The sequence below is a fragment of the Etheostoma cragini genome, chromosome 11 (genome assembly GCF_013103735.1).
Source record: "Etheostoma cragini isolate CJK2018 chromosome 11, CSU_Ecrag_1.0, whole genome shotgun sequence".
NCBI lineage: Eukaryota > Metazoa > Chordata > Actinopteri > Perciformes > Percidae > Etheostoma > Etheostoma cragini.
This window is the reverse complement of record NC_048417.1, coordinates 11,650,872-11,672,845: the sequence shown is the minus strand read 5'-3', so window position 1 is coordinate 11,672,845 and position 21,974 is coordinate 11,650,872. Positions and strand designations below refer to the sequence as shown.

The window sequence follows — 21,974 nt, the reverse complement described above, 5'->3', positions numbered from 1 at the left end:
TTAAATGTTAGCATGATGCTAAAATAACATGCGTAACATAGGCCTAAATATACCTGCGTGCATTGTTAGCATTAGCATGTTAGCAACCACTAGCACAGCCTCAGGTAGCCTCCAGTAAGGCTTGTCGATATGTAAATTACAAAAATGAAGCGTTAGCAGCCTGTCTGGTTGCTGAAGCTTACAGGTCAGTTACTGTAACACTAGCCCACCATTTTAAATGGTCTAGAACTGCCACGGCGCGTGCAACAAAAGAAAATTAGACCCAGCGAATCATCATTTTTGAGAAGCTAAAGCTAGATCCAGACAATGTCAGGGATTTATTTGCCGGAACTATTACTTAAACAGTAAATTGATCTTCCGCACATTTGCTGATTCCTCTTTATGTCAATGATCAATCATCTAATTGTTGCAGGTATAATTAACAATGCTGTCTCTGCATGCAGGACTTTAGTGGGGAGACAGAGGTGGATCCGAACCGTTCTCCTCAGCTTTGGTCGACTGTAGAGCGGAGAGACAAAGTTAAACATTCGTATTGATTAAACCAGCAAACAAACAGCATATCTATGCTTTGTTTGTTATAAAAGATTGCCGACATCTGAATCTTGATGTAAGATATGATCAAAATCTGTGAATGAAGCTTCGTGAACCAGTGTCTTTATTTTCTGAGCCCACTAGATGGCGCTCTCTGTTCAATATTCGGTTGAGAATGTACTGAATTGCAATGCCTTGGTCCTTTCTCTTAAAACCCAGAGCGCCATCTAGTGGGCTCAGAAAATAAAGACACTGATTCACAAATCTTCATTTGGCCATCACTAATTAAAAGGTCTCGAATTAGTAGGCCTAAGCCATTTTGCATCAAAAAGTAGGAACACTATCAAGCAGGTGCTTTGTCTTTCACTGCGATTTGATCAGCTTGAGGTGAAAGTAGTTAAATAGTCCATGAATATAACTGCAATTTAGTGTAAATGTTCCTTTGAATAGGCCCTCTTTCAGAGTAGACATTTTGACAGGTCACAGCGGGAAAAGCATAGTAATTCATTAAATATATTAAAATCAATGATGGCGGAATTCAACTTGCTGCTTCAGGGTTCTGGTGTTGTGCATGCTGGCTCAACGTTACACTCTCATGGTTTACTTACTGAAACACTTGAGTAGAATAGAGCCATTGCTAATGTTTTTAGTAACATTAACAACTATGTTATTTTAACTCTTAATGTTTGGTGTGATAATGGCCTTTGGCGATTTCATAACAAGTTTAAACATTTTTCCTTATATTTTGACTGTTTCTCACAATTGCTATAGTTTATTTTGTTAAAGATTTAAGATTTTAGAGACTGTGTGAGTAAGTAATGATACCTAACTTAATGAACAAACTGTTATGTATCATCAATATCTATCTATCTATCTATCTATCTATCTATCTATCTATCTATCCATCTATCTTACCTCAGGTTTCTTTATCTTGCCAGCTTTTTTCTAGAAGAGATAAAATAGATCCCAGTGATTGATAGTTAAAACAACAGTACAGGCAAAAATGTGCCCTTTAAAAGTTTTCAGTTACTTACTTTTGATTTTGATGGTTCAAGTATTTCGTAAGGATCAGCATCCTTTACTCTCTCAAGCTCCTGTAGAGGCAATTTGAAATTATGAAACAAAAACTGAAGCCAAGCAGCAGAGTTAAACATCATTTGGGCATAAAGTGGTGTGAGAGCTACTTACTTGGTAAATGCCTCCATCTTCCTGTTTAGTCATTGAGAAAAAACACAAAAAGTGAAATGCACATATTCAAGTAAATACACATAAATAGACACAAATAATGACTGTTTGGAGTACAGAAATAGAATACATGGAGACTTACAGCTACTCTAGCCACAGGAGGGATGTAAAACTGCACAGAGAAGGAGCAAACAACAACAAACGATGAATACATCAAATAACAGGTATGCAACTAAATGGATATTTTAATTATTATTATAATTGGTTAATCATGATAAATTGTCATAACATGACAGTCAGCAAAACAGTGCATCAACTAATTATCGTTTAACAGCCGGGTGAGCCTGAAGCCTGCTCCCACCTTTTCTCTGAAGAAGAGCCCTGTGGCAAAGATGCAGTAAAGAACCAGGACCCCGTCCAAATAGTAGCAGATGACTGGCTCACTGAAAAAAAGCCCTTTAAAACAAACACAGTAGATAAATAGTGTCAATATTATACTTAAGTACATTTCTGATGGGCTTAGTTCTATTTTGTGAGACTTCTTCTACATACATTTCAGAGAAAAACAATCTTTTTGATCCATCACTTTTTCTGATGGATGTAGGTAGCAATTACTTTAGGTCTTGGATCCATATTTTAAAAGATTATATAAGATAAGACTATCTTTATCCTCAGCAGGGAAATTCACAAAAATGTAGCACAAAAGCAGTCTGAGCGGGAACACAACTAACAAATGAACATAAACTATTGCAGTTAAATAAATGGCATTGTGAAAAAGCTTTATACATTGTATTCATTCCAATTACTTATTTCTAAATATAACTCTATGTATCCAAGAATTATGCAAATATGTGTGTGAATATACAGTATGTACAAATGTAATAACTCCTTGTAGGCCTTTTTCATAGCCAAATAAAATAGGATTAATTGTTCACTGGACAAATCTTCTTATTGAGTCATTTAGATCCATAATTGAGTCAATTTCTTTTCTTTCTTTTTCAAATGACAAAATCTGGCATTGATTTTTCGTAATTCCTATGTGGCAGACTTCCTTAATATTTCTTGTATCAAGAAACACACGCCTAATTTTAGGATCTATATTTTTTAAATAAGTTAAGTAATAGTAAAACTATATGCAGTAATGGTGTCTGAACAATAATTTTACTTTACAGAAGTGTACATGAATAAACCCGGTGTACACTTAAAAAAATAGATATGAATAATATAAATAGGTTGTAAAGAATAAAAAAGAGAATTTTGATACACTAATATTATTAAACACAAGAGAAATATTATTGATGTTGAAGCATGTATCTTCAGTGAATGAACAGAAAACAAAAACCTTGTATTTCCCCATTTTTGGGGAATTTTGTTTTTGCTTGTAGTTGTTTGCAATAAACACAAACTTTTACAAAACCATTTAAGATTCAATATAAGGATGTTGATGTGTTTTTGATGATGATGGTGTATGATCGGTGGCGCCGCCAGTTAGCACCACGGCAACCATGACACAACCACTGTATCGGGGACTTGCACATATACTCTCTTGTTGCATATGCAATTGAGAAGACAAGTGGCAAGGTAAAATGTATTGAAGTAAAAAATCCATGATTTGTACCAATATTACTGGAAATATTGAAGTGCAAAAACAGTGTTCAAAGATGAAACTGATGTAGAAACAAGTGGCTGTAGTTTATGTGACCTTTATATACATAAGATACTTAAAATATATGCATATATATACAATATACAACAGTGTGTAACAGGTTTTATTTGGAATTCAGTATTTTTATGAAGCAATAGTTGTTATGATGTTATTAGTCTAAATGACTATAACGATTTAAGTGCTTCTCTTCTGACTTGAAGAAATAACAAAGTGCCTCCTATGTGTGTGTGTGTGTGTGTGTGTGTGTGTGTGTGTGTGTGTGTGGGTGTGTGTGTGTGTGTGTTTATACATGATATACAAGACATCCATTTAGCAAAAAAACGACACAGTGAGGTATATGAGAAAATTGAGTAAGACCCTCTGAAACAGGAAATAAGAATACATATCATGCAGTTCAGTAGATTGAGCGTCTTCCTGTCAGTTCGATGGACCGCTCTGAGGTTTTGGTGAGGCTCGTTTATCTCACTGTGCGGTTGGAACAGAAGCCATGTTGTGAGAACATCACCAGCAGTGGTGATTCATTGAAGCTATGACTTCCTCATCCAATCTTGATCATCTGAAGTTGCATCAGGATGTAACATTGCTTTATTCTTAGATTATTTTTATGCTTTAAAAGGTTAAATTGTGTAAACACTGTTACTCTGCGAGTGGGTTAGGTTTTGTAATCTGATTTATCAAACTTTTTTTTTTCTAAGTTTTGTGTTATTTTTTATATTCTTTTGCAGCCTATGTCAACTGGTAAACAAAAACTAAAAAACAATGTGTTGATAATAAAAATGAATAACATGGGAGAGTTCTGTATTTTTGGAAAAACATGTATGGGCTTTCTTATTAGATCAGTCCCACTCTACCACCAGCACCTACAAAGCTCACATATAATCAATTTGAACTCTTCTTTTCTCTTTTTGAACTTTGGACAGAGCCGAGCTAGCTGTTCCCCGTGTTGTTGCGAATCTAACTAGCGGCTAGTTGTGGCTTCATATTCAGTGGACAGACGTCAGCATCAATTTAATTAATTTCAATCAATTTCTTGCCAAGTAAGCAACACTTACAAAGAATTTGCCTTGGTTGTTGGTGCCACATTAAAATGAAATAAATAAAAAAAGAATACAGAAACAGTATGTACATATATTCAATTGTTAAACATTAAGAAAAAAGGTTGTAGGGAAAAGACATGAGAGCGGTAGTGCACTTATGTTCCCTTTACAGAGAGTTTGATAATTAGATTGATACCACTCTCATGCCCATAAATATGAAGCTACAACCCGCAGCCAGTTAGCTTAGCACAAGCATGAACCACCCTAGTGCCTAACTTTTTATAGCTTTAGAGTTTCATAAAAATAAAATATTCTAGATTTCTTGTGCTTTATATTGTACACATATCCCCAAAACAACGTTTTGTGGGTTTGAACAATTGGTGGCATGGCTTGCGTTTAGAAGAAATAGTTTGACATTTTGGGAAATAGACTTACGTACTTTCTTACAGACAGTCAGATAGGAACATTAAAATATAGATATTATTTTACAAGTAACCTATAAGTCAAATAAGATGATATTTCCACTCTTGGAGTTACTTAAAGGTGCAACCAAAGGAGAAACAGTGTGTCTATTGGTTGAGCATGTTGTAAAAGGCCATCTATGAATATGGGCTGTATTTAATCACTTAATTGTTAAAGCTAATACTTCATACATTTCCTTCTCAATATTTAGTACTTGTGGTTGACTTAGCCTGGTGAATATTGTAAACATATTTTGACAGTTATTAATTAAATAAAACTTCAAGAAAAAAAAATCAAGATGTCCTAGCATTCAAAAGGTCACAACTATGCTGCCAAATAGTAAGTAAATAAAATATTATGTCCTTGATGGGCAACTGTCCTTTAGACAATATCTCATGTTTTTTGGCTGAGGGAGTTATGATGTTTTATTTTCACACATTTGCTGCAGAAATCAAACAGGAGAAATTCCCTTTTAGTGTTTTCACACTCAGTGCAGTGTCTAAAGGGAGATGATTTATTCATGCATGCTTTTTGTAATTCCTTCATGATGTTGAATCTGACTGAAATACATAACAGAACGTGTTTTTTGGATCATTGTGAAAATATTTTTCATGTAGTGTATTCTTTTTTCACAACCCTCACTAATTACGATAGAAAAGAAAAAGTCTGGGAAACCTTTGCATGTAGAGACTTAAACCCAAAGGAATGAAAGGCAGCACATTATTGTGTATTTTCTGTTGACATTGCTAAATTATAGTCAGCCCCATATATCTGTTTGTTCATCCCTAGACCAGCATGCAAATAGTTTATTATAACAGTTTTTTTTAAAGAGTAAAAGTAATAAGAATAAAATAGTCCCTCTACAGTAACATTTAGGAGCAGTGAACATGTTTATTTTCTGTATCAAATTTAAACTTTTGAACCATAAATGGTGAGCAAGCTTGTGTCTATAATTGTACTTTTGTTTCCAGTGTTTAAAATACAGACAGCTATTTTTTTTAATGAGTTGAGCAATTCTTCTCACCTCATTTCCTTACCTTGAAACAAAACCTCAAACGGCTAAACTTTTTCACAAGAAAATGCTGTGTGGAGAAAACATCTATCTCTAATATCGTCTGTTACTTTCTGCAATACAGACATCAGATATATACTGCTATATCCAGGCCAGATATTATTTCTACAAAAATGTATTAAACAGGGGATTTAGAGTAGTTTACAGGTTTGGGTGCAGCCTGTTCCCTCGGTCGTCTTTTATCCGAGAAGAGAAGGCCATTGTTAGCAAAGATTTGAATGACACATACACAAAATGTAGTTTAACTAAATTAATTTAACATGTCTCTTAACATCTACCAACTCTTTTCCAATGCCAACAGGGTGATATAGGTGTCCTCCATAACATATTAAAACATTTCAGCCCAAACTCAATAAAGCCTTGCAATAACATCGGTTTAGTATTTGTATAACTTACCTTTAGAAGAAACTGGCACCAGGAGCACAAACAGCACAAATACACCTGTCGTCAGTGTGTACATGACTCTCCCTCCTCGTCTCTCTTTCTGTCTTTTCTGTAGAAACAAGCTTTTCTTTCTTTCTTTCTGTCTTTATCTCCTGTTCTTCTTGCCTCACTCTTTTCTTTCCGTGATCAGAGGAAGTGGCTGAACTGACTACCTGCCAATGGACAGAAGTGTGACTGTGTGAACTTTAAAGCATCGTACAACCTTCAACACCCACATTAAGTCTCACTGACTGTGTCGTGTTCAGCTGTTTTTCCCAAAAACCTGACAAAATCTGTCTCATATTAATCTAGGTTATGTAACAAGCTCAATCAGGTCACACAGATATTCCCCTGTTGAACATGCAATACATTATCAATTAATCACTTAACATAATACAATGTAGTTACGAGCAGACTGTATATGAGAAACCATTTTAGTGTTTCATCATGAGGTCTTTAACATATTTTATATCCTTTTTGTAATTTGTGTCAATTGTAAAACAAATGTACTAACTGTTTAACAAGCTACTGTTCATTATACTTATATTATGCTGTCATACAGCTATGATATACTGTGTTATCAAGATTTTAGTAAATGGTCATACACAGTGGTGCCCAAAGAGTTTTGTTGACCATTTCTAGAGATGACCAGATGGGGCCACTGAAAATCTTGGAGTGGTATACCAAAACCAAAAGCCATTACTGAATTTTAGCAATTATATTAGGCTGTTGTTAAAAACTGTGTCAATATGAGAGTTAAGCTGCAGTGGGTAGAATGCAGAAAACACCAGAATTAGAAGTAAGTGAGACCTCTTCGTGCAGCCTCCCCTCTCTGTCGGATGGGCGATGCATGTGCAGAACGGCCACTTGGAATTTGTCTCGCCTCGGCAATGACCTGTGATTGAACAAACTCTCCTGTCACAGGCTAGATTAATGGATGTACATAAATCTAGTTTTCTCTCATACCACTTGAAGTACAATTTTTTTTAAAGATTATTATGGAATTCTTGCCAACTATGCCAAAAATACAAAACTGCCTACCATAGCTTTAAGGGATTGCATACTGATTTAGTTAGTTTTCTTATTTTTACAGTTAATTTTACTGAATAACTAATATGCATAGACGAATTTTGGAACAGTTAACATTTTGAGTTCCAATTCCAATTTTCCCATTTGAAATGTGTTGAGTGTCTGTATACATGTGTTAGTGATTCTTTGTTCTTCAAATAGGCTACAGGTTATCAAGCAGAGAGTAAAACTCTGATTGTACAGATTATAAAGTAAATGTGCCGGTTGGTTTACAACTAAGAAAAGTGAACACTCCATCAGCAGACTGCAGAAAGATTGATGGGACATTTGCAGCTGGTTAAAGTGTGTTTAAGTAACTGTTTTCAAAAGATAAGATGACACCTGTGATACTTAAATGTAAGTGTGTGTCTTTTTAATGGAGGAGGTTACAGACATGAGACCTCTGCATCTTTCCAGAGTTGTGTCAGTCTAAAGTTGCATAATCACACCCACCTGTGATTGTTGAAGTAGCAGGCAGATAAGTGAGGTCAGGTTAAGTTGCCATTTGACGCTGGTGTGTGAAATGTTCAGGGACTTCTGACTGAGGTCTGACCTTTAATTAGGGACCTTTAATTAGAAGCCCACTTTCAAGCTTCTGGATCCTGTCAGTTTTAAATCAAGATGGTATACCGATAATGTTTGGACTTTAACATGCTATCTAATGTACAAATCTTTGTATGCACAACATAATTTGCAAAGTAACTAGGACATAATATAATGTGTTATAAATGTAGTTGGTTAAAGTATGTGAGAAGTTCAGAGGGAAAATTACTCTTTGGTAGAACTGCAAATAACAACTAATAACTCTTGAACAAAATACACTTAACTTCACACTGATTTTAATAACAAAACAAAAAGGTTAGTAACCACTGGTTTAAAGGTCACATGTAAAAAAAGAAAAAAATGTCTATGTCTTTTGACTATAAAGCAGGTTGAGGTGCTATACTTCAAAAGTATCAAAAATCAATCCACAGAGAAATGCAAACAGCCCGTATTCAGAAGTATTGTCTTCAAAACTTCCGTACGGTTGTGTTCTCACAACTATACTATATAGGTTGGAATTTAATATAGGAATATAGGTATATAGGTTGGAGGTCGGAATTTCAAAGGTCAAAGTTGGAAACAGAGTTGGGAAGTTGGACAACCTTACAGCATTCCAAGCTCAAAATCCAACATGGCTGACCCGTGCTTCAACAATAGTAAAAGCTGTAGTAATATACAGTTATTAGCACTTAGGTTTTATTTGTGTTTCACTAAATCAGTCTTACACACAGTCCTCTCCAACTTGTATCTGTGGACATGTAGTTATGTTGTTTGTATGCACTAAAAACAGAGCAATGTGTTGTTATCAACTAGTAGCCTATTGGTAAGTTACCCCACAATCGGACTAAATGGACCATACAACATTGGTGTGACGTCATTTCTAGCTCCGGCATCCCTGAGGTAAAGGGAACAAACTATAAAACAAAGCGTTTCAGACAGAGGGAGAATAAACAGATATATTCAGATAGACAGTTTGAGACAAAAATTGTAGTTGTTTGAACATTAAAGTATGCAAACGTATTTTTGTAGAAACCAAAAATAAAAAAGTATGCAAATTAACCTGAAAATTAGCATAAAATGGGACCTTTAATATTACACAATGTTTTGTACTTTATTGGCTCATCAGATGTATTTTTAAATTGCAAATCTGTATCTTTGTAATTATTTAGTATACTAAGTTTAAATACATGTAGTGGAGTCAAAATCCTACAACATTTTCCTCTGAAAAGTATGGCTACAGTAGCATAAATACTCAAAACAAGTAGGCTACTTAAGCCCATTCGTGACATAAGGGGCTTCTCGTCACTGCATAAAGCCATGTCAGTGTCGAATTGAGACGTTATTTATCCTTCTATTAGCCAAATAGTTAAGGGGCTGCTGTTCAGCACGTGACTTTCTGGGTGTTTCTTAAAGCCACTATCATGTGAGCGTGTTGTTGTCAGTCTCTCTGCTGTAGCTGCGGTGATAAACTGTTAAAAGGAGAACTAATGTAACCACACAGCTAGCATACAAAGATAACAACCTTAATCTTACGACCAGAAACGCCGGTGGTTTTTTGTTACCAGGAACAGCACTACAAACCAGTGGGCTTCAGTTTTATTTTGCCCCTGCTGTTGTTGTTAACTTGTTACGCTGACGTTAGCATAGCTAGCCCAACATCTGCTAAGCTAGCTAACTACCCGCGTCAAGGCTGTTTTTGTGTTGCTGTGATTTTGCCCTGACAAGAAGCCAGAAAGGAACCGGAGAATCATGAAGCAGATCGATGGTTTGCAGTCATGGTGCCTAGGAGTAACGTTACAGCTAATTATTGGTGAGTAACATTACTGGTTCGGTTTATCTAGCGTTAGCTAGCTAAACAGTTACCTAGCGAGCAAACCAATAACGCTACCAAAGGTTACAAATAACCTTCTCTCAACTCGCTAACGTTACTAACGCCGTTAGGACAAGCAGGGTATTGTTACCAACGTAAATAAAAAAAGAAAAGTTTTTTTTGTGTTTCGAAAGATTTAAAATGAATCCAAGGAAATGTAGCAAGGTTATTAAACGTTAGCGGTTAGTTTGTCAGGCCTACATGACAGTTAACGTGAGTTTTTGTGGCAGAATTAACGTTTTGGCTAACTTACAAATGCTGGATAGTATAATTCTGAGTTTGCGTCTCAGTTTAACCCATCATGGAGAAAAGGTACAAAGAGGGTAAATCTCGCATTACACACATACTACCTGCAGAAGTGGAAAAGACCAGGGGAAGAATAAAGTGGTGAAATAAAAGTAAAGGATTGTTGAGTCGGTTTAGACAGATTGATAATCTACAAATAAAATGGAGGTGGTATACATAGTGGTGGAAAGTTAAAAAGTACATAAAACTAAAGTTATAAACTTTTCTATTTGTGAAATTGTATGATGTACAATTCAGCACCTTTTCACTTGTGCATCATTCATCTTAAAGCAAAATGTGGCCGTCAGATTGGCACAGAGTAAAGTCCCCCGGTTGCATGGCACCGGTGTTGCACAAAAAATCTGTGACCTCGAGATTGGTGTCCCCCTACCTAAACCTGAACCTGCTGCGTTCCAGGCAACCCGTAACTTGTGTTTTTCACAACCTTCTACCCGTGAAGGTGCCCTGGAACGGGAGTCAAACCCGTAATTTACTACTACCAGTACCAATGATTAACAGTGAGAAATGGAAATAAATAGACATAAATAGGCAGCGTAAAGTAATTCCGCACACTGTAATTCAAACAATACACAAACAAGTGTGTACTACTACAGTTTGTTTTTAAACGCGTGCTCTAACATATTGCACATGCGCAGAACGGATTGTGCAGGCAGGACGGATCGTGTATCAACAGTGACTTTGCCTGAACGCTACCAAGTCTTGAATTGTGATTTTAAGTGGTGACTTACGGGCAAAAACCTGTGTCAGGAACACAGCATAACCCTAACTACGGCGGAGGGAAACGAATTCTGAAGAGGTCACAGATTTATGTGTAACACCAGCAGTGCAGCTACGTCTCTGTCAAAGGACAACACAGCTCCTGACATCTTGCTGGAAACTGATGGGTGCCACCCAGCTCACTGTCTGATGCCTGCCAACTAGTCTATATTCTCGATATTCCACTTCCAGGATTGCTCTGGTTTCACAGGAAATATTGGCAGTCTTTCCGTTGATGCTTTCTTTGTGTTGGAATTTTAAACTCTGGTGGCTTTATGAGGACTACTATGGTTAACTGCTCCTATGATCTCTGCAGGGTAAATTGAGACAGCTAGCTAGACTATCTGTCCAAACGTCGTCGTGCGCGTTTTCTCTTGCACAACTATGCAATGTAATTCTTCCGGACCTGACGGACGCCTACAAGTGTTTTAACCTGCTGTTTCTTGTTGGATAAAAAGAAGCACGCCCACCATCATCTTTGTTGCCATGCACGACGGCTTGACCACAGTCAGCCTCTGGCTTTATTGTAACATTACATCTACAGAAAACCAAAAGTAAAGTCTGTAAAGTAAAGGTTGTTTTACTCGTGTAACAGAAAGCTCAGATTGGACAGTTAGTCTAGCTAGCTGGCTGGATTTACCCTGCAGGGATCTGAGGAGTATTTAACCATAGTCCTCATGAATCCCCCGGAATTTAAAATTCCAACATTGGCAAAAGACATGCATCCGGCGGAATTTCCTGCGGCACCGGAGCAATCCTGGAAGTGCAACGTCGGTGGGCCAAACAAACAATGGCAGGGAAAACACAGTGCTGAGAAGTGGCTTAATCCTAGGCCATGTTGTCCTGACTGGTTTTCCATTATACCTTTTTATACTTTGTCCAATATGATTGTGGACAGGTTTTAATTTTGTATTCTTATTTATATATTTAACACCTCACATCTCTTTAATACTAGACTCATAACTGAATACCTCTTGCAGCTGCCGTCCTGCATCAGGGTTTTGCTACTGTTGCGCCGCCCACAGCTGCACCGTACAAAGACCCTGGCAGACCTGAGAAAGGAAACTACCAGGTCAACGGCACCAACGGTACTGCCTGTTTACTGGCATCCATGGGTCTCCAGCTCAATATCACCTTCAACTCTGTCTCCCAGAATAAGGTATCTCAATATAAACCGTCAAACAGTTGGCTGAATTCTGTTGGAGCTACAAATATAGACACATTAACGGGTCTTAAATGCTAAATGTGAACTATTTATTTACAGACTGTGCAGGATGTTGTGAACATTCAGCCCAATGTGACAAAGTACTCTGGGTCATGTGACCCAGACAATGCAACTCTAAATCTCTCAATGGATGCAGAGAAGACCAACCTTATCTTTTTCTTCACACTGGTGAGTTACTGTGTCTGCCCTCACAACCATGTGCATAAAACCCCAAGTACTTCCTGAAACAGCCACTAGATGGCAGCTTAGCTTCATGTAAACTTGCTTTACTGCAGTGTTACTGACTTACGAGTATGCTATATCTTTCTAGAATACTACTTCCAATAAGTACCACCTGAGTGAAGTTTCTCTGTCAGCAGCATGGCCAGACATGAAAGGTGAGTCCACTTTACCTCCCAGTATTCATGCTAACTATCTTTTATTAAGTTACAAACACAATATCAACTGATCCTGATCAACCTCAGTTTTTTTTTGTTTTTTTTACCTGTACCCTAGTTCCCCATTTATTTGTGTCTAATAGACTAATGTGAACAAAGATCTTTGAAATTAGTCCAGTATTGAGCGAGAACACAATGACAGGCCATTGGGGCAATTGTCCATTGCAGCCCGGTTTGCGGTGGCTGCTCACTGCGCTTTCGCTAGACAGCATTTTGAAATCAGTGGCAATACCCAACCCTAGTTGTGCTAATAGGCTGGAGTTTTGTTTTGCTATTCTCCTCCGTGTAATCACTCGACCTTCTGTTCTCTGCTATAGAACCCTTCTCAGCCCGTAACAGCAGTCTGAACTACCTGCAGGGCACCCTGGGGTACTCATACTTGTGCCGTGAGGAACAGACTCTGAATGTGGACCAATATTTGTCCATCAACATCTTCCAGGTGCAGGTGCAGCCTTTCGGCCTCACCAAAGATCAGTTTGGAGCAGGTAAACCCTTCCGTCTGATTAGAATGTGAATCAAATAAATCACTTATTAGCTCTGATTTTTCTTCTCTGGTGTTTTGACTCTCTAAGCTGAGGAATGCCAGTTGGATGAAGATGACATGTTGATCCCCATCATAGTCGGAGCGGCTTTAGCAGGTCTGGTCCTCATCGTGCTCTTGGCCTACCTCATTGGCAGGAAGAGGAGCCATGCTGGCTACCAGACCATCTGACGTTACTTAACACTCCCAGAGGGTGCTATCCCACCCCGGAGATTAACCACTGTTTTATTAGACTTAACACCCTACCCTGTCCCCTTCTATCTCTCCATCACTCATCCTCCGTCTGTCTGTCTGTCTGTCTATCTGTCTGTCTGTCTCTCTATGTGTGTGTGTGTGTGTGTGTGTGTGTGTGTGTGTGTGTGTGTGTTCTTTGCTCTCATCAGTAACACTAGTCATTATCACTTGGTGGTAGTTGACATGCTCGTTCTGAACTGCCCCTAATTTGTAAGATAGGGGCTTTGTTTGGAGATTGTGATGAAATTAGGAAACCACCTACTGGTACTACGTAAAGCAGGGCATGGATGTAGATCAGAGGTCCACGAGAGCTCACCAATTGCATTCTACTATTTATGATTTCTGTAAAAGGAACTTTGAGGGATTGTGGGAGTTGAGGGAATTGCTACTGCAGATTTTCTTATTGTTTATCTGCTTTTGGGTGACCATTTCTAGTGGTCTTGCCCTTAGTGAAATATAATTTATTATAAAGGGAATCTGTCTCTCTTTTAAATGAATCCACTTCGGACAGTAAAGAGATGTTTTTATTATTGTAACTCTTCATTCAGCCCAAGTATGCAGATTTTACTTAACATACTAAAAACGCAGTAAACTAATCCTAAAAAGGATACGTGAAGAATCCCCTTCATAGTAAAGATGCATTTAAGACTTTATTTGGTTCACTGGGATTAGTGATGATGGTATTTTTTTTTAAAGGATTTTCCTCTTAAATGTACTCAGTACATATTGTATTGAGGCTTTATATGCAGTTGTCAACTTTGTAAGATAATTTGCTTAGGCTTTTTCCGCTTAATTTAAAGGAATTATTTAACATTTAGGGAAATATGCTTATTTTCTTTCCCACTAAGAGTCGGATGAGAAGATTAGTACCACAGACATGAGAATGGTATCATCTTTGTATCTAACTCTAAGCATGTGAATTTTCAAAAATGTCAAACTATTTGATTGTAGACACTTTCTTAGTTTCTGCTGTTACAATGTTTAAATGCAACAGAAGTTGCTTAAACAAAAAAACACTACCGTTGGCTGATGCAGATGAAAAGGCTCAGGACATCACTGTAAGGGTGTAAAAGTGTTCCAGTCCACTGGGTGGTTTTCTTCAAGTTTGTTTCTTTTATTACCACACGGCTAGGCTGTTCATTTTTTATTTTCTCTTAATATTAAGTGACTTGGGATTTGTTTTTTTCTGAAGGGAAATAAGTTGCACTAAATTTCTAAAGAAAAGCCCCATGTAATTTAAGTGGCCAAAATGCTCTGGTCAGTGTTCATCAGTGCCTTCTCAGCTGTAACATTGATGGGGTTAAAGTAACGCCAATACCATAGAGGTACTCATTCACTGACACTGTGTGCTGCCATGTTTGGGACATTTGTCTCGCACATAGCCTTCATGTACTGTTACTACCGTAAATATGCATTTGTTAGATGTTGTTGAAGAAAATATGTTTTGTATGTTTTGTTTTCTCCCTCATCTAAATATCCATGTAGTGATTTAAGTTTTAATGGTTTTCTAAAGGAGTAAATAAAAAGGAATGAACGAGACTATGTGACTTTTTGTTTTGTCCTCACACAATTAATTAATCGGCCGTTAAACCTGTACCTGGTTTGGTTGACTCTTAGAAGAGTAGCAGCAGTATTTGAAAATAATTGGGATGTTAAATGCTGAAAATGCATTGTTACTTTAAATATTTTTTCATGTATTAAAGACTTAATTACAACATCATGTAAAGTTTAGATAAACTAGTTTTTTATAGTTGAGGATTGGATTAACAAGTTTATAAACCACAAAAGTTTTAGTCATGCAGGTTTTATGTCCTTTAGGTGTAAATCATTATCTAATTCGATGGCTTAAACAACAGCCAGCAGGATTCTGATCTACAACGTCATCAGTTTTTGTCTGTCTGTAAATACAGGGTGGGGGGGAAAGTTGTCTGGAAAGGTCTTTGTTACTACTGTCCTTAGGCACCTGGGGCCTTTTACAAGAAGCATGTTCACTAAGTTATCTGAATAAATGTAGGAAAAATCAGTCCGTGGCTGTATTTGAAACTGCGTACTACATACCACCAGCGAACACTGGTGCTACATGTAACGTACAACATACTGCGTTTGTGCGGTAGTATGTCTGAAAGTATAAAATAGATTTAATTTGCCGCATGCTATGGTTCCAGTTTTAGAAAGCGGAAGTGACTGTGGTTGGGACTGTGCTTTGCATCGTAGGACACAGTAGGCAAGGTAGATACATACTGGAGCTTTTTTCCCAAATCAAAATGTTTTTTTGTGTGTGTGTGTATACAGCAGATTTTGCTTTCGTTGCATACTACATGCTGCGTTGGCCAAGTCAGTACGTAGGCCTACTGCTGTTAAAGTAGGTGGTTTCATATGTGGCCCTTGGTCCAGATTGCCAGATGTTTAACGACACAATGCGACTACAAAGACCTTTTGGACTATTTGTGACTCAGCAGTCAGGATTTCTAAACTTAAAGTACAGCCACAGCTTTGGGTTCCCTGAATAAACTGTTGTTTTAGACATTCACGTAACACTGACGTTTGCACTTCTCTTTACCTTTGTTTGGCAGAGGCATTTATTAGGTCAGCTAAATCTGGAAAAGGATTAAGCCGATTATTAGGTTTCTGGTAACATTAAAAAGGGAAACACAAAGAGGACATCTCACTTTACGTCAGAAAGAGAAATAGACGATTTGAACAGTGTTTCAGTGCAAGCAGGAATTCCCTTGTAACATTAGACCATGACAACTAAAACAGAAGGCTATAGTCTGGATTAACGACCACTGGATGTTCCCGCCTTGCAAAACTGTTTGTTTTGGGGAGAATTTTTTTGGGGATTGTGCAACAAGGCAGTCCTGCTAGGTTCTTTTGGGGAGTGATTGTAACTATTTACAAAGAAAGGCAGGATTGCTATGTAACACAGGGCGATACACTGACTGGTAAAAGCAAATTATTTTTATCCATGTACCCAGCTAATTTAAACTGCTCACGTTACACAACTGTGTGAACAGTTAACTTCATTTTATATTATATGTGGCGTTTTCTATTATATTGGTCCAAATGTTCCACCCAAACAAGTTCCTTCCCTAAACCATTTTGTGGAGTCACTGTCTCTGCGACCGAAGCTTAGCGCCGCCCAAGACGATAGTGGTTGGTTTAAAGAAAAGCAAACAACCCAGAGCGTTTTTTTTCTCCTATCCTGCAATGTGTGTGTGGAGGAGCCAGACCTTACTCCGCAGTGTTGTGGAGTCTGGCAATGCAGACCACATTCTCAATAAGTATCATTCTCCACTATAACTGCATCAAATAATTGCATCAGTCCCACACTGCTTCAAGTGTAGTGCAAACAGGATTTTACAAAGCATCAGTTGTGAGGCCCACACTTAAAGTATCTACAGCAGCAGAAATATTGTGCAGAACATGGGACCATTTGCAAAGGACAAGGTTTTAAAACATCTAGATCCTTCATAGAAACTTAAAACAGAAGCAAAACAAAAAGCCACTAGAAGTCCACTCGGTAATAGTTCTTCGTTCCAGTGTCATTATTTTACACTGAATCAAAGCCGTTTGTTTTAGATATCCATTTAAACGGGCATAAATGGTGAATCCTATTTCATTTTTAATTTTATTTCCGTCCAGATTCTTCCTCAAGTATGCGTTGTCTGCATTTCTCTCTGAGTTTATCAATAGTTGCCATTGACAGGCTCCCAGGTTCTGTGAAGATTTTCTGTAAATAGAGAGACAACGTCACCAAATTGATTAAGGGTTATATATATATATATATATATATATATATATATATATATATATATATATATATATATATATATATATATATATATATATACACATATATATATACACATATATTTAAAATAATTGTTCCTCAGGAACAGGACATGAAGGATGAATTTAAACTTAAATTAGACATGGTATTTACACACACACACACACACGATCAACAAAGAATTAATCTGCAACATATTAATCGATTTATAATCGATTAACCATTCAAGTAATTTTTCAAGCTATAATGCCAGATATGTGCTGATTTCAGCCACTTAAATTTGGAATTTTAAATGTTTTAGGATTAATAGATTAGTCAACAAAATATTCAGTGGATAAATAGATAATGATAATGAATGAAGCCCTAAAGTACTTGATGCAGAGTGACCTTTTGTTCAAACTGTTCTGTAACAACAGCTAGTGTGTCGTGTCCTTTCTCTCCTTACGCACCTGCATGAAGGTGTGGCAGTCCAGAGTAAAAGCTCCACAGGTAATTTGTTTAAAGCACTCGCACACATCTGTCAAAGAGCGAGCTCGCAGGATCTCCGGCTGGTGGTGAGTGATGAGAGTCAGAGCAACACGGAAAAGAACTTTGGAGCCCTCGTAGAAAAGACAATCCCAAACCCGCAGAACTGTCTGCAATCACAAGAAACAACAATTATGTCTGTAAAATGCTTTAACATCACTGTGAATTCCTCATTTGTCAACCCCAACTTTTGCTTACCTCAATTGGGAGTATGTCAATGTAGAGGCAGATAAACCAGCGTGACACCACCAGTGTCCATATGCCAGGATACTGGGCCATGAGCTGTCCTACTGCAGGAGCTTTAGCCTTCACCAGCTCCCCGAGAACCTCCTGGTCAGTCTTCAGACCCATCATGGCTGGACTGTAAAAGTCTATAACATCCAGAAAGTAGGTTAGGTCACTTGTCTATCTGAGTGCAATTGTGATACTTGTTGGTTGCCCTTTTGAAGCCTACTTTTCAGTCTTTTACGACCTTAGGGGCCATATCTTGCATACCTATCCTGTGTGAAGTGAATTAGCACAACTTTCATGCATTTCTTTCACATCTACAGCAGTCACATTCACTGTGTTCACTTGGAAGGAATCACTTCACATGGGTAGGCACTTGTAATGACACTTTGAGCCTGTTTAGAGGCTACAAACATGTTTTGAACTTGCCCTGTTGAAGCCTGTCGGGTGCTAACTCTAGCAGGAGGATAACACGATGTAGGCAGCACTGATTGTTTTTTTTTTTCTCTCTACTGACAGCACTTGAAATTTACAGACAACAGAGCTATGTGTTGAAATCAACCGGAATTCTCCTTTAAGAGCCATGTTGTATTGTTTACAGTTTTCTGATATTTTATTCTCATTGCAAAGGTAAATTATTTTATGACATTTAAAATATGTAGTCTAATATAAATTAGAATGAAACATGTCTGCTGTGAAAAAGGTCCGTTTCGTTGCCATGCCCATCTTCAACCTCTAGTCAGACAGACTCATTGAAAACACATCTGGGGGTGTGCAGGGAACTTAATTGTTTGTCTGTGTGCGCTAACTAAAAAAAACTTTACCTGGGAGCATTCTGCCCAATAATGCATCCATGAGCCAGAAGGAGTTCTCTTCATCTTTGGTGACGATCATAAGGTAGCCGGCAATAAAGTTCATGCCCTGACACAAACAGAGACGGCACACAGCCAAACACACCGCAGAATTTATGCTGGACATATTTAACACATGATATGATGATACTGATACTGGCATGTCTGGGAAAAACATGTATCTGTACACCTGTCAATTAACAATTAATAAACCCATTAATTTTCTCTTCCTTTGTTTGGTTCAAGGAGATTGGATGTCTAGCCAAAAGCTGTGTGACTTCAGTATACATCGTAACATGACTTGGAATTTAAATTAAATAGTTATGTTTGGTATACAAGAAGCTAACTGGAATAAGTGAGTTTTGCACAAAAAGCTTAATTTGGGGGAAATACTTCACATGTCATGAAATGAATATGGTGAAGAGAAGTGTTTTATTTACCTGACAGTACCCAACTTCCTTATTATGTTGTCCGTAGGCAAGCAGCACATTGTATAAAGCCCTCTGCAGGCTCGGTTCTGCTTTGCTCTGGAAGAGGATGTTGTCAGGAAAGGTCCTATGCATGTCTGGCAAAAATAACAAAACGTGAATTATACTGTGATACGGACCTGTGTGTTGATACACGTTGAGGTGTGAATGTTTGTTTCTTTGAAGCGGAATAGTCGATTGTAGGGCGGTGGTGAGACAGGAAGAGGCTTTTTTCCATTGTAGACATTTTGAATTGTCACAGTAGGGAAAGCTAAGGTGACACTATTAACATTACCAATGGCTCTGTTCTATTCAAGTGTCTAAGTAAAGCAATGACAATGAGACAGTAAGCCAGCAGTACCAGGACCCTAGAACTGAAGCAGGTAAATGGAATTCAGCCATCATTTATTTGACATGTGAAAACATCTTGGTTGAAAGCACCTGTTTGGATGGTTTCCTTCAACTTGGTGTCATGCTCCTTGGCCAGCAGAGACTGGTAATAACCCGGGTTTCTCTCTAGTCGTTCCTGTCCACCACTGGCTGCCATCCAAATCCTGGCACGGTGCTCGTTAGGCACACCTTTACGCACATACCTTTTCACTTCCAAGACAGATTTTATATTTATGTCACATAACCACAGAAGGCCCCAATAAGACACCAAAACTTGTATTTCAATGTGTGTTTGTTACTTGTACCTGTCAAGTTCTTCTCCACCTGTGGTTTCTCTTGAAGGAGCTTGGACCATCTCATTGACCTTCTATTGAGGACAACTACATACTCATTCATCATCTCCTTGTAGGATTCAAAATCATGACGTCTCTCAAAGCCATAGGGGTCAATCCTGCTGGGGTAAATCCACACAGTACAGTAGCATGTACAAATGAAGGACGATGCACAAAGAACTGAAGAAACGACTGACCGCTGGGGTTACTTTCCTACCCACCCTTCTTGCACCTATTCCCTGATGACAGACACTACAAAAGCCTGCACAGGATAAGGTTTCTGTAGCGAAGAGATCAGATGCCCCAGCTAGATGATTAATTAGTTTTAAATTACTTTCAAGTGGGACGAGTTAGCAAGTAGCAAAATAACCTCAGAAAATGTCATGTATTTACCGCAAAACCACTCTTAGCTATGATATTTTACTGAGCTAGTTGTCTTTTAATACCAGCTTTACACAATTGTCAAGTAAGCAATTGCATACAATTACAATGTGTAGATAAGGAAAGAAGCTGATGTAAGTAGCTGGTAGTCAAGAACATATAGTACATGTAACAAACATAACTAAAAGAAAGTCATGCAGTCAGAGTGAACACCACATCAACACAAAGCTCACCGTTCACTGTCATTGTTACATGGAAGAGGTTGAGAAGCATTTCCTTTTATTTCCATTGTATTTCATTTGCTGCAGGTAAAGTAGTCCAGCGGGGCAGTAAACAACCTACACAGAGGCGCCTATTTCATTTCTATTCCTTGGAAAAGAGCTGCTGTCAAGGTAAATAACAAAGCGGTCTGAGTTTCCAATGACACACCTCACAGTTTTCACTGAGAGGAGGGGCTAGACTATGTAACGCTCAGGTAACAATCACATGCACTCTATGTGCTTTATTTGCATGCAATACAATTGGCTGCTTTGCCTTTTTGCATATCACTCTTAACAAAATAAAGGTATGCCCATCTCCTGTAAATGTTAAAACATTATTTCCAGGATTGAAGACAGGATTTTAGAAATCCAAAGTCCAATTGCCACTTCCATGTTCCTTAAGAAATTTTAAACTGACTACCAAAAAAAGTAAATTGTTTAGACTGTTTGAATGTATAATTTCCCATCTACATGATCTTAATATCCCTTTTACTAGTCTTATTTTAATGTTTAAAGGGACTATGGTCAATATTTTAATTTCAATGTTTCCGCTGCCCCCAGTGGCCCCCAGCAGTTAATGCGGGTTTAATTGCTGCCCTTTAAAAAAAGTCAAATTGTAGAATATAAACTAATTCTTAGATTGTTTCATCTACCAAACTCCCGGAAACGATATTGAGGACATGCCCTTATTGTAAATGATATGGCCACATTTTTCATGTTTGTCTTGGAGAACAACAATAATGGCCCATATGTACACTGAAACAGGTTTAGCTCGCTGTGATTAGTCCTCCTGTTCATACTGGCCAGTGAAAGATCTCTTCCTAAGGTGCTGCCAATGGACGTGAGACTAGAACTACAGGCCTTGGGCACCTGACCAGTTTAAAAATAAAAGAACCTATCCTTAAATGGTAGCTTACACAGCTAGAGTTCTCTCTTTTTTTCGGTCATTCTTAATAGTAAACAAAACAAATGTTTCAAAATGAGCTTTAAGTATTTCTGAACCTTTTTTATGTCTTTATTCAATAGTTTATGTTACATATTATTATACAAACAGAGCTTGTCGGTCGGATTTGAACTGGGAATAATGTGATCCAGGAATGGTGTCTTCCCTCCAGAAACGCCTAAAATAATTTTTGCAAAATATACATTTACATTTATTTTAGGCTAGTAGTTGTGATCTTTTTAGAAAGATGGTACAGCATACAGATACATAGTGGCATAAAAATTATTTTAGTCACCTGACCTGCCTTGTAATATGGAGTAGGATGTGGAATAAATGTGTAAACTTTTTAATACTACAGACATCCTGACCAACTCATCATCATCCAATACTGTTCCTCTATTGCGTCATTGTAAAGTTGCAAGCAGGGAAATAACATTACTGACCAAAGCAC

At 37.7% G+C, this 21,974-nt stretch overlaps 3 protein-coding genes across 4 annotated transcripts; 1 reads left to right on the top strand and 2 right to left on the bottom strand.

The window, feature by feature from the left end:
* Positions 1 to 447: 447 nt before the first annotated feature.
* cd247l (CD247 antigen like) lies at positions 448 to 6,628 on the bottom strand. The gene is made up of 7 exons (XM_034886033.1): positions 6,350 to 6,628; positions 2,078 to 2,172; positions 1,859 to 1,888; positions 1,720 to 1,740; positions 1,566 to 1,625; positions 1,447 to 1,476; positions 448 to 498 (listed from the first exon to the last, which is right to left on the bottom strand). The coding sequence occupies exons 1-7, from the start codon at positions 6,411 to 6,413 to the stop codon at positions 448 to 450; spliced, it is 351 nt and encodes a 116-aa protein (XP_034741924.1). The 5' UTR covers positions 6,414 to 6,628.
* Positions 6,629 to 9,354: 2,726 nt separating this feature from the next.
* On the top strand, positions 9,355 to 14,792 carry lamp1b (lysosomal associated membrane protein 1b). The gene is made up of 7 exons (XM_034886361.1): positions 9,355 to 9,797; positions 11,900 to 12,078; positions 12,184 to 12,312; positions 12,455 to 12,521; positions 12,899 to 13,066; positions 13,154 to 13,422; positions 13,481 to 14,792. The coding sequence occupies exons 1-6, from the start codon at positions 9,737 to 9,739 to the stop codon at positions 13,291 to 13,293; spliced, it is 744 nt and encodes a 247-aa protein (XP_034742252.1). The 5' UTR covers positions 9,355 to 9,736; the 3' UTR covers positions 13,294 to 13,422; positions 13,481 to 14,792.
* Positions 14,793 to 16,799: 2,007 nt separating this feature from the next.
* Positions 16,800 to 21,056, bottom strand: LOC117953377 (growth hormone-regulated TBC protein 1-A-like). 2 transcript variants are annotated; one of them, XM_034886340.1, is made up of 8 exons: positions 20,554 to 21,056; positions 19,913 to 20,061; positions 19,659 to 19,817; positions 19,191 to 19,315; positions 18,724 to 18,820; positions 17,870 to 18,042; positions 17,596 to 17,781; positions 16,800 to 17,086 (listed from the first exon to the last, which is right to left on the bottom strand). In XM_034886340.1, the coding sequence occupies exons 1-8, from the start codon at positions 20,607 to 20,609 to the stop codon at positions 16,985 to 16,987; spliced, it is 1,047 nt and encodes a 348-aa protein (XP_034742231.1). In that variant the 5' UTR covers positions 20,610 to 21,056; the 3' UTR covers positions 16,800 to 16,984. The 2 variants fall into 2 exon arrangements, with proteins under 2 accessions (XP_034742231.1, XP_034742232.1); XM_034886341.1 differs by having other exon boundaries at positions 19,913 to 20,058; positions 20,554 to 21,055.
* Between the last annotated feature and the right edge of the window lie 918 nt (positions 21,057 to 21,974).

What these genes read in the sequence shown, in the direction of transcription:
- cd247l (XM_034886033.1), bottom strand. Translation starts at nt 6,413, where the DNA reads ATGTACACACTGACGACAGGTGTATTTGTGCTGTTTGTGCTCCTGGTG. An exon ending in GGTGCCAGTTTCTTCTAAAG is followed by an intron (nt 2,173 to 6,349) that starts GTAAGTTATACA and finishes TTTGTTTTAAAG; the next exon opens with GGCTTTTTTTCAGTGAGCCA. An exon ending in GGCTCTTCTTCAGAGAAAAG is followed by an intron (nt 1,889 to 2,077) that starts GTGGGAGCAGGC and finishes TTCTCTGTGCAG; the next exon opens with TTTTACATCCCTCCTGTGGC.
- lamp1b (XM_034886361.1), top strand. Translation starts at nt 9,737, where the DNA reads ATGAAGCAGATCGATGGTTTGCAGTCATGGTGCCTAGGAGTAACGTTA. An exon ending in AACGTTACAGCTAATTATTG is followed by an intron (nt 9,798 to 11,899) that starts GTGAGTAACATT and finishes TACCTCTTGCAG; the next exon opens with CTGCCGTCCTGCATCAGGGT. An exon ending in CAAAGATCAGTTTGGAGCAG is followed by an intron (nt 13,067 to 13,153) that starts GTAAACCCTTCC and finishes TGACTCTCTAAG; the next exon opens with CTGAGGAATGCCAGTTGGAT.
- LOC117953377 (XM_034886340.1), bottom strand. Translation starts at nt 20,609, where the DNA reads ATGGAAATAAAAGGAAATGCTTCTCAACCTCTTCCATGTAACAATGAC. An exon ending in GGTGGAGAAGAACTTGACAG is followed by an intron (nt 19,818 to 19,912) that starts GTACAAGTAACA and finishes CTGTCTTGGAAG; the next exon opens with TGAAAAGGTATGTGCGTAAA. An exon ending in AGGAAGTTGGGTACTGTCAG is followed by an intron (nt 18,821 to 19,190) that starts GTAAATAAAACA and finishes TGTTTGTGTCAG; the next exon opens with GGCATGAACTTTATTGCCGG.